This window comes from Corvus brachyrhynchos, unplaced genomic scaffold, assembly GCF_000691975.1.
Source record: "Corvus brachyrhynchos isolate BGI_N302 unplaced genomic scaffold, ASM69197v1 scaffold305, whole genome shotgun sequence".
Taxonomy (NCBI): Eukaryota; Metazoa; Chordata; class Aves; order Passeriformes; family Corvidae; genus Corvus; species Corvus brachyrhynchos.
The window spans coordinates 911,805-922,969 of NW_008239284.1; the positions used below are offsets into that span (position 1 = coordinate 911,805).

At 48.8% G+C, this 11,165-nt stretch overlaps 1 protein-coding gene across 4 annotated transcripts in view; it reads left to right on the forward strand.

Annotated features, from left to right (window-relative positions):
* Nucleotides 1–11,165, forward strand: part of LOC103619749 (discoidin domain-containing receptor 2) — a 34,877-nt gene that overhangs the window by 19,693 nt on the left and 4,019 nt on the right. For all 4 annotated transcript variants that reach the window (XM_017740315.1, XM_017740313.1, XM_008638312.2 and 1 more), the window contains 8 exons: nt 2,106–2,352; nt 3,404–3,496; nt 3,993–4,150; nt 4,398–4,593; nt 5,765–6,009; nt 8,313–8,434; nt 8,780–8,977; nt 10,600–10,834. In XM_017740315.1, coding sequence (XP_017595804.1) covers nt 2,106–2,352; nt 3,404–3,496; nt 3,993–4,150; nt 4,398–4,593; nt 5,765–6,009; nt 8,313–8,434; nt 8,780–8,977; nt 10,600–10,834 — 1,494 coding nt within the window. The remainder of the gene's footprint in view (nt 1–2,105; nt 2,353–3,403; nt 3,497–3,992; nt 4,151–4,397; nt 4,594–5,764; nt 6,010–8,312; nt 8,435–8,779; nt 8,978–10,599; nt 10,835–11,165) is intronic.

The window sequence follows — 11,165 nt, forward strand, 5'->3', positions numbered from 1 at the left end:
GCTTGCATGCTGTAAAGTTGGACTTTAGTAGGAGATGTTTGCAATAGAAAATGTCTCTGTATCAGTCCAGGATGGAAACACATCCAACTCCTGCCCAAATATGGCACAAATTGTATATTCCAGGCGTCAGGCTTTCCTGCCTGCTTATGAATGACTGTTTCTCCTTATTGAATAATGTTTTCTACGCTTCATCTGGTCCTAATTATATGCAAATACCCTCCTTTTGTCTTTTTGCTGCTCATCAGGCCTGTTGTCCTCATTACTGCTTCACTGCTTTTCACTGCAGGACCTTGCAGAGGCCAAGCAATTAATAGGGTTCAAGGCTGTAGGTGGTTTAGAAACTGTTGTTGTCACCATGGCAAATCCTCCACAGCCATTAGGAAATGATTCCTGGAGTTGCTGGGGAGGGCTGGACCACTGTGGCTGTGAGAATGGAGCAGCCTGAGGGATACTGAAGACTTTGAGTCACCTTGTTTCTTCTGGTTCAGATCAGTGGCCACAGTGCTGAGATTGTGGTCCTGAGCTTCAGGTCTGCATGGCAGAACTCCGTGGTGGGTGTTGAAAAGGAGCTGGGTAAGGTTTGCATTGATGACTGACAGTGGAACAGCATAAAGGAAGCTTCCAAAGCTTGTCCCTTTTCCCAAAGCCTGCTTCCTGAAGGCCTGGGGGAGTGCCAGGTGTTTGGTGGTGATGGAGATGTCACTTTGATGCTGCAGCCCAGGAGCAAGGAGAGAGAAAGTTGCTCCCAGCTCTTGGAAGGTAAAACACACCCCAGCTAGGGAGGTGTGGAGTCAGCCTGGGAGGTGCTTGTGAACTGCTCAGTGTGAGCACGGGTTGTGGAGCTGCAACGGGGAGATGAGAGGGTGTCTCTGTTCAGTGAGGTGCTGTTGTGCCAGCACAGTGATTGCAGTTAAACTCCAGTGTCTCCAGCTAAACCAGGGCTGCAATTGCAGCAGAGACAACCTGATGCTGAGCCACCAGGAGAGCTTGATGGATGCAGGCTTATTGTGAGGGTTTTCCCCTCAGAAAACTCATAAAAAAACCTCATATAAAACTCAGATCCTTGATTGTATTCAAGGTGCAGCCACAGCAGGGTGTGTGTCACAGGGGAGTATCTTTTTGAGTTTGTACTGGTTTGTGGTTTTTGGAAGCCATTAGCTTAGACTGCAGGTGCCAAAAGTTTCTAAATGCTAAAGAAATTTAGAAGACAAACCTCATCTAATGGCAGAGATCAATTGTGACATCTCACAGCTCAAGCTGGTACCTCAAAAAAGGGACTACAAAGAAATCCCTGGGATCTCTCATGCCAAGAGGGACGGAAGAAGAATCCAAGAGCCGTATTAGGGTCTGGATTCTCCTTGCTCTTCATTGCTTCACTGTTTCATTACCAAGTGGCTGCTGTGTCATTGTTTCCACTCTGGCCTCTGAGATGGGTTTCTGTGGGGGTTTTGGTGGGTTCAGTAGTTCATTTTTTTAACATGGTTGTTACAGCTCGCAGACCACAATCTGTGGTCGGTCCACTTCAGTTATTGATCTTTAAGTAATATTTAAGCTGCAGCTTTGTTTAGTCTAACTATTATTAATGATCAGATTGTTACCTACAAGTTTCACTACAATCCATGTTTCCTATTATCAATGATCAGATTATTAGTTCCAGGGTTTACTCTAATCCATATTTGACTTGCAGTACAGAACCATGTAGTTCAGATAAAGTTCAACTTGTGGCCTAACAATTCCAGCTATTCATGTCAAGCAATTCAAATAATATCACATTTTTAACACTAAGAGTTTAGGTGTGGTTTTTCTTTCCCTTCTTAGGTTAAATGTTCAAAGAGAATTGGTCTGCAAGGCTTTAGATTAGTACAGGGTTTGCTTGATTGATTTTTATATGGGCCTTTTGAAGAGCCTGCCAGAGTTTGACCATGAATGTAGCTCTTGCAGGTAAAGTTCAGAGCTGTTCCAGAGCAGCTTTTTGCACAGGTGTTCCCATTGCATGCTGGAACAAGTCACTCATTCTGCATTCTTACAGGGAGATACTGGGCATGGAGAATTTTCATGAACGGAACATCCTTGGGGCTTGATTTAGTCCGTTGTCCTCTTCCCAGGTGCACTGTAACAACATGTTTTCCAAGGGGGTGAAGATTTTCCAGAGGGTGGAGTGTCTGTTCAAACCCCGCCTGATCGCAGACTGGGAGCCCGAGCCTGTGGGGGTGGCGACGGTTTTGGATGACAAAAACCCCAGTGCCAGGTTTGTGACCGTGCCCCTGCAGCAGCGCGTGGGCAAGGCCATCCTGTGCCGCTTCTACTTCGCCGACACCTGGATGATGATGAGCGAGATCTCCTTCCAGTCAGGTGAGTGCTCCTGCGGTCAGGCAGGGCGGGAGAAGCACAGGGAGCAGAAGAGCTGGCGTGGGAGTGCAGGAGATGTGGGGTTCACAGGAGTTGTAGCACTGTGGGCTGCACAATGGGAAGGAGGAGGTTGTGCAGGCACTGGAAGGGCGATGCAGGGGCTGAAAGGTTGGGTGGATGTTTTCCAGGCTGACACTGATGCACATGTGCAGAAGCACAACCTGGGCAACCAAAAATTGGGCTGCAGAGCAGTTGTTCTGTTTGAAACAGATCACAGAATCACAAAATATCCTGAGCTGGAGGGACCCACCAGGATCATCCAGTCCAACTCCAACCCTGCACAGACCCCCCAACAGCCCCACCCTGGGCATCCCTGGCAGCGCTGTCCAAACGCTCCTGGAGCTCTGGCAGCCTCGGGGCCGTGCCCATTCCCTGGGGAGCCTGGGCAGTGCCCAGCACCCTCTGGGGGAAGAACCTTTCCCTGCTCTCAGCCTGAGCCTGCCCTGGCCCAGCTCCAGCCGCTCCCTGGGTGCTGTCACTGGTCACCAGATTGAAGATATCAGTATCTGCCTCCACTTCCCCAGCTGCCTGCTGGCTATGAGGTTGATTTTTGCTTCTCTTTACCAAGTATTTTGTTATGAATAATTCAAGTATATCTAGAGATGAGGAGATCAAGTTTAGCAGATTATTAAAAAATAGAGGCTGACTTTTTTTTTTTTTTTACCTCAAGTCTTAACTATGATGTAGAAGTCAATGCCATGAGGTGCTTTAAAAGGCTCTGAAAGGAAAAGGACAAGAGTCTTGGAGAAAACCAAGGACTGGCAGGAAAAGATCTGGCTCCAAGGTCTCTAATCAGCTGTAGTGAGAGGACATTCCTGAGAGAGGAATGCCCTCAGTGCTGCTTGTTGCTTACCTTGGAGACAGCAGCCCCTCTGCTGGGTTCCTGACCTGCTGCCTGGACCCCAGCACCCTCCTGCTGGAGTTGGGATTGCAGGGACTGCTGGCAGGAGCAGGAAGGTTTTGGTGGGCTGACACATTCCCTTTCCTTTCCCAGACATGGAGAGTGTGAATCCCAATTTCGTTACGGCAGCCACAAGCACCATGGATCTCCTGGAAACGGAGTACAACGTTACTGAAGGCACCTGGGGTAAGGGCTTCTGCCCCTTGGCCATGTCAAGGGTTCAAGTGTTGGGGAGTTTCACAGGAACATCCCAGTTAACGTGGTCTTTCCCTCCGTTTCTGGAGATCTGGGGATGGTTTGGGTGGTGCCTTATGCACAGGGCAGCATCTGACAGTCCCCTGAGCCTCAGTTGGTCCTCCTGCCCTCAGCTGGCCAGAGCTGCCTCTGAACGTGAGGCTTAGATGGAACCAGTGAAACTCTGAGCACTGTCTGCTCTAGGATGGATCCACTGCAGGAATCTGTTCTGCTCAGAGCTGTGTTTGGTTGCAGAAGTTCTCTGCACAATTCTTAGCTCTTTGAGCCTCCAAAATGAGAATTTCTGGTAAGAGCAAAATGTGAACACAGCTGATGTTAATGCTCAGGGAGCTGCCCAAGGTCTTTTCTGTACCAGACTGTAGGAAGTTGGCCAGCACAGAAAACTTCTGGTGCTTTAACCCCAGATTCTCCTTCTCTGTGATTGCAGGAACCACATCTTCTGTAACCAGCACCTGGATAGGGGAGAAGGCAGATGACTCCAACACCTCCATCCTCGTGGGCTGCCTTGTGGCTATTATTCTGCTGCTCCTGATGATTATAATCATCATTCTTTGGAAGCAATATGTTCAGAAAAGGTTGGAAAAGGTAATACAATGGGGCTATTTTGCAGACACAAATTCAGAACTAATCATTAACCCTAATGAGCTCAGAACTGTGTGAAAAGCACAGGGTTTCTCCAGCTCCATGGAGTAGCTAAAGCTGCTCCCACAGCAGGGGAGGATGCCAGCCCTGTCCAAGACGTTACTGGAAGTTGCTGTGGTTGCAGCCAAGGCATTACTTAACAACTGAGTGTTGCCTCAGTGTTTTGGGTTTTTTTCCCCTCTCTCTGCAGGCCCCACGCCGAATCCTGGAGGAGGATGCCACCGTTCGCCTCTCCTTCTACAGCTACACCATTGCCAACAACCAGACCCAGATCCACCAGTCAAATCCCACCTATGAACGTGCTTTCCCACTGGATTTGGAATATCACCAGCCAGCTACACTGCTCCAAAAGCTTCCAGAGCTCTCCCAAAGTGCAGAGGACTCAGGTAACATCATCAGTCTCCAGAACTGCATGTTTCTTCTTTTGTTATTTCTGTCAGATTGTAACATGTGCCACTTGTTTAAGTTGCCACCTTTGACTCCTGTGCAATGCAATAACCCAGGGACCTCAGGCAGTATTGTGGAGCTCTGACACTTTTCGGCATGGAACTGTGACAGCTGGAGCAGCAGCCCCACTAGAGGGTGGTGGCCTTTTATTTTTTTGTTTGAAGACTGTTTATGTATTACCCAGGTCATCTTTTAGCAGCTGGTTTGGGCAGTCAAAGCAATCACACATCGTTTGTGGAGCTGCTGCCTGCAGCACTCTTGGGAGAAGACCTTTAGCACCTTTTTCTGCACCCAGGGCTCTTTGAAATTTCTGTAGAAAAACCAGAAGGAACTAGAGCAGGGAATTGTCCGTGGTGTCCTGGCTTCCAGCCCCTGGGGAGCTTTTGGACCCACACAGAAGGGAATGTTTCCAACAGTGTTTTGTACTCGGTGAGGGCAGTGCTGATCAGTGAATGGAAGGGCAGTGCTGCATTCCTCACACTGGCAAGTTGCTAAGATCCAGCATTATTCTGCACAGGGAGACTGATTGGATTGAGCCAGGGCATGAATTCGAAGCAGAACAAATGTTCTGTGTAGTACTGACCATACAGGGAGTTAATTCCAAAGCATTATCCCATATTTATGTGAATGTGAATGTGAATGTGAATATTTATATGAGCATTTATGTAAGAGGGAGAGGAGTTTGCTACCGGAGGACATGGCAAATAGAAGCCTCGATCAGTTCTTGTAGCAGGAGGGAATCCAGAGCAAGTTTGACATTGTGAAAAACATCCCTGCATCAGGTAATGGGAACTGATTGTACTTAGGATGAATCAGAAACAGAAAATCACTTCAGACTCGCCTCCCTGTCTGGACAAGAACTGTAGTTCTCATGACTGGCTAGAACAGGCTGTGTTGAGCAGGAATTTGCTAGCAGCTCACAGGTATTCTGTGGCTTGTTCTGGTTGAAGCCCTGATTAAAACAGAGCAGTGCCTCCCGTGTGGGTGTCCCTCAGTGGGAGGTAGCAGGCGGCCGAATTCCCAGAGCTGTGGGACTGGGAGGAGTGGAAACTGGGACACACTGGTTCTGAGGGATGAGCGTGTGACTCACCTGTCTTTGGCTCCCCTTAGTGTGCAGTGGGGACTATGCTGAGCCTGACCTGACCAAGTCCACCCCTCACCAAGGCTTCCAGAACAACGTCCCTCACTACGCCGAGACGGACATCGTGCACCTGCAGGGGGTGACCGGCAACAACATGTACGCAGTGCCGGCCCTCACCGTGGACTCCCTCACCAAGAAGGACATCTCCGTGGGGGAATTCCCCCGGCAGCAGCTGAGGCTCAAGGAGAAGCTGGGGGAAGGACAGTTTGGAGAGGTACAGCCATTCTCTGCTGCTTTTCCTCCAGCAGAAAGGAGGTGCCTGGCAGAGATTAATCTCCTGAGCTGCTGTGCAGTGGGACTGAGGGGTCTGCATTCCAGTGTTTTAGTTAAAATGTGTGTTTGCTCTTGGGGAAAGCTGATGTCCCTCAGGCTAAGCCACTGAGCCCCTGTGCAGCTCTGAGGCTTTGCTCGGTACCACAGGAGTCTTTATCAATAGATGAACTTGGCAAACTTTTTCTGTTTGCTATCTGTATCTCTGTTAATTCCCACCTAGGGGTGGGAATCCAGGCTTTCATGTCTTCCATGGACATCTCAAATGTGATGGCTGTCACCCACCTTTAGGCATGTGGGTTTGAAAACTCTCCAAAGTCCAGCTAACACCGATCCTTGCTGTAAAAACAGCTTTCTCAGCCATAGATGGAGCTTCTGGGGGTGCTCTGTGCACTGACCCAAACAAAGACATTTCCCAAGCACTGTGGCACCCTCATTTTCTGGCACTGCTGCTTGCTCAAGCCCCAGTTTGTCAGCAGCCTCAGGCAGAATGATGCACACATCTGTCATCTGCCAAACTTTCCCTTTGCTCCTTGAGCTCCTTTCAAGCTGTCAGTGTTTTCACCTCGCCTTTTCTTCTCTCCCTGCTTCATTTTCATACCATCTGTAGCTCCATCCTGAGCAGGTCTTTCCCTCTCCTGCTCTCACTTTTCCACTGTCTTTTTTCTTCCCAGCTTTTGTTCACTCACAGCCTTAAAGTCTGTCTCTCTATTACATTTTGGCAAGCACAGCCCTTTACTGGCTGCTTCCTGCTCTGTGATGTGCTCATCTTTGTGGTTCCTCCATTCTGACACCCCAGCCCCTTCCCTGTCCCCTCACCTCTTCCTGGCTCACTCTGTGTGCTGGGAAGGTGCTGACATCCTCAGCCTCCTCACCTGGCTGTCAGTGCAGCCCTTTCTGCTGTTGCCTGGATCCTGCTCTGTGCTCCAAAAGTGACACAGAGAGAGTTATTTTCTCATTGTTTTGCTTCTGGTTTCTCCTTTCCTCTCATGCCTGTCCTTCTAGTAACTGCAATAACTCTACCTTTGTGTTGATGGGAGATTTGCTCTCCCATCCTCATTTTCCTTGAGGATGGATTCAGAGCCTGTTCCTTTCCATGCATCACAAACTCTTTGGCAAATGTGCTGCACCACATTTTCCTGCCTCTCCTTCTCACCTCCTCAGTCCTTACCAAACTGGCCATCACGTGCTCTGCTCCACTGCTCTGGCTCTGTGTGCTCCTAGAAACAGGGCTCATTGCTTCTTTCAGCTCTCCACTCTTCCTTTCAGTCTTTTTTCCTCCTTTCTCCCAGCCACCCCTCCCTGGTGACACATCACCTCGGAATTACCTGTGCTTAGTCCTGTGGCTCTTCCCTGTCTGAGGTCTCGTGGCTGCACTTTCCCCACAGCAGCTTCATTCTCTGTGGAACTGCAGCAGCATCTTTGTACCTTCGTTCCCGTTCTGCAGCTTTGTCCCATTTTTCTCTGCTCTCTCATTTTTCTCCTCACCATGCTTGTGACAAAAGCTCTTGCTGCTCCCTTCATACAAAATTCATTGTGCTCCCATTACACTCCCCTCACTGCTTCAAGTCTTTCACTGACACATCCAGTCTGCTCCCCTTTTCCAGTCCTTTCTCCCATCCACACCCTCAGGTCTGTCTGCTTTCCCCACCCTGTTCTCCATTTGGATGCGTATTCTGGTAACTTCTTAAGCAAGTGTCTTGTCACCCCTTCTTGTACAACCCTGGCAGCAATTTTATATCTTTAATCATTAATTTATTGGAAGACATTTGGAATTGTGTGTAGTCATTAGAGTATTTGTCTATTTATCTCTGGGTATATGCACAGGTGAGGTGTTCATATCAGGGACACACATGCACATGCTTTTCTCCTCTTTTTTCCTCTGGAATTAGAGGATTTTGGATAACTGGCTGTAGTTCCTGGATGCTCCTCAGTGAAGTCTGAGCAATGCCTCAAGCCAGGCCGTGGTTTGATGGTTCTGGACTTGTGTGAGGTGCTGTAGTGTTGGGGGCACATCTGGCTTTGATCCCTGTGCTCCTGTGTCATGGGCTACATCCTGGACACATTTTACCAGGATCTAGGGCCAGCCCTTGGGTCATTTCTCATCACAGCTGTGTCACCTTCGCTGATCGTTCACTTGTTCATTCTGCCAGCAGTGACAGAGCAGTGACCTGGCTGGGATGTTGTTTTCCTCTGGTTTTCTGCCCGTGTGTGCTCTTACAGCTGCCTCTGCCTTCTGCTCTGCAGGTGCACCTCTGTGAAGCCGATGGCCTGCTGGAATTCCTGGGAGTCTCATCCTCAGAATTCACTCACCAGCCAGTACTTGTGGCAGTGAAAATGCTGAGATCAGATGTCAACAAAACAGCCAGGTAAGTGCACCTGCAATGCCAACCAGCTGGGGAGGAAAACAAATGCTCCCCAAGCACAGGTTAACCCTGGGGACTGCTGTGGGAGTGTCGTGTGTCTGTGGTGGATGTTCCATGTGTTCATGGAAGGAGCAGAACACAGCAGGGAGTGGGGGTAGGGGAAGCTGGAATGTCAGACTGGAATGCTGCATTAATCCTGTTTGCTGGGAAAGGTCAGCGTTGAACATGAGCTCAGAACCAGTTTCACACTTGTGTGTGCAAAGTGTGAATTGCTCTGAGCTGGGAACACACCACTTGTGCTGTCCTCAGGAATGGTTTAGGATTCAAAGGTGTTTTCTGGTTTACAAGGAACGATTTCCTGAAGGAGATCAAGATCATGTCCCGGCTGAAGAACCCGAACATCATCCGGCTGCTGGGCGTGTGTGTGCGGGACGACCCCCTGTGCATGATAACAGAGTACATGGAGAATGGAGACCTCAACCAGTTCCTGTCCCAGAGGGAGATCTACAGCAAATTTGCCATTTCAAACAATATCCCCTGTGTCACGTAAGAGAAGCTGCCTGTCTTTTTGGGATAAATCAGTTTTATCTGCCGTGCCTTCCCAGCAGGGACCTTCCTGCAGCCTGGCCACTGCCATGGCACATGGACACCAGTCCTGCTTGCTGTTGTTCCTGAGGCCTCTGTGTTCCCCTGAAGTGTCCCTGACAGAGCTGTTCTGGTCACAGAGACCATCCTAGATGTATTTATTGAGGTGACCATCTGTTTATGTTAGTGGGCTTGCATCAAATATTTCATTAATACGAAAAGCAGTTGCATTACAGCAAGAATTTTGGGATGAAAATCAATAATGTCTCTTAGGCTTTTAAGTAGGTTCATATGTTCCCTGGTGTCCAAAAAATATTGCATGAGAGGAGCTGAGTGTGGAGCTTCAGTAAGGAGAAGATTTCATCAGCCAACAGAAGGAGAATATTTGGCAGAGAAAACCACTTTTTGTCAGCAGTGGCACTCGTCTCCCTCCTCAATGGGAGGATTAAATCTGACATAAAAGCATCTCTGCTATTGCAGAAATGCTGTCCTCAGAGGAGAGTGATGTAGGACTAATACATTCTGCTTGATAAAGAGCCCTGCACTGACCAGAAGCTGCAGCACTGCTGAGCCTTTGGCGTGTTCCTCCCCAAAGGGTTGCACAGATTTGTGGCTCAGGCACAAGGCAGGCAGGCAGAGCCAGCTCTGGTGTGCTGGACAGGAGGTGGCTGGCTCTTACCATGGCCAGACAGCACCAGCCTTGCTGCCAGGACCTGTCAGGAGTGTTAACCTGGGATAGTGGAAGGTGTCCCTGCCCACGGCAGGGGTGGAATGAAATGATCTTTAAAGTCCCTTCCAACTCAAACCTTCCATGATTCTGTGATTAGTCCCCTTTTCTTCATGTTCTGGTGACAAAGACCTTTTTTTTTGACCTTTACTAGAGAAATACAAACTGGGAGCAGTTTATCAGATGTGTCCTGATGAGCACTTGGTCGTGTGAAGCATTTGAGCAGCAGCAGTGGGAAACAGGCTGAGCAGCACAGAGCAATAGTGTGGGAAGAATGCTGAGAGTCCAATGGTCCAAACCCTGTCTGTGTATCCTGCAGCTTTATTAATCCCATCTTCATTTTGCTAATGGAGGAATTAAAATTAAATTAGATGGGAAATGCATCTGTTTCTATTTTCAGTAATGTTTAGCATATTTAAAACCAAGTAAACTCTCTTTCATGTGAAGTGACACACTTATGTTAATATAAGCATTCAATAGTGGTGTTGTTTGAAATACCAGGCTAAGTGGTTTTTAAGATATGAGATTCTGAGCTTCATTTTTCATGTCTCTCTGCAAAAAAAATTGGTGCTTTGATGCATGAACTCTTTGAAAATCTCGAAATTAATGTTTGATATTGAAAAAAAAAAAATCTAAAGGATGTCAGATTGTAAAGGCCTGAATTTCAGGGACAGCCTGTCTGCTCCTGCTTACTCAGCTTGGGAGCTTGGCTGTTCATGTCCTGGAATGAGACAGTTTAGTTCCACTGTTATGGCAGGAAATAAACCAACAGGTCACTAACCCATCACATACAATAAAGTCCTGAGTGTGGGGGAACTCCACTGATTTTTCTTTGTCTTATTTTCCTTTACTGCAGCCACTCCAACCTGCTGTACATGGCCACCCAGATCGCCTCGGGGATGAAGTACTTGGCATCCCTGAACTTTGTGCACAGGGATCTGGCAACTCGCAACTGCCTGGTGGGGAACAACTACACCATCAAGATTGCAGACTTTGGCATGAGCAGGAACCTTTACAGTGGGGATTACTACAGGATCCAGGGGAGAGCTGTGCTGCCCATTCGTTGGATGGCCTGGGAAAGCATCCTCCTGGTAGGCACTGCACAAAGCCTCTCCTCCTTTCTGCCTCTGATTTTCACTGTGCCCCTGAAGCAGTGACACATCTGTGTGCCAGCCCTTGCACCACCAATATCTGTGCTGCACCTGGCCCTGGGTGAGAAATCCACGGGGTTGTGTTGGACATCACTCATATCCTTGGAAATACAGCATGTCATGGAATGGTTTGGGTTGGAAGGGACCTTAAAGCCCATCCAGTGCCAGCCCTGCCATGGGCAGGGACACCTCCCACTGTCCCAGGCTGCTCCAAGCCCCAATGTCCAGGCTGGCCTTGGGCACTGCCAGGGATCCAGGGGGAGCGCACACC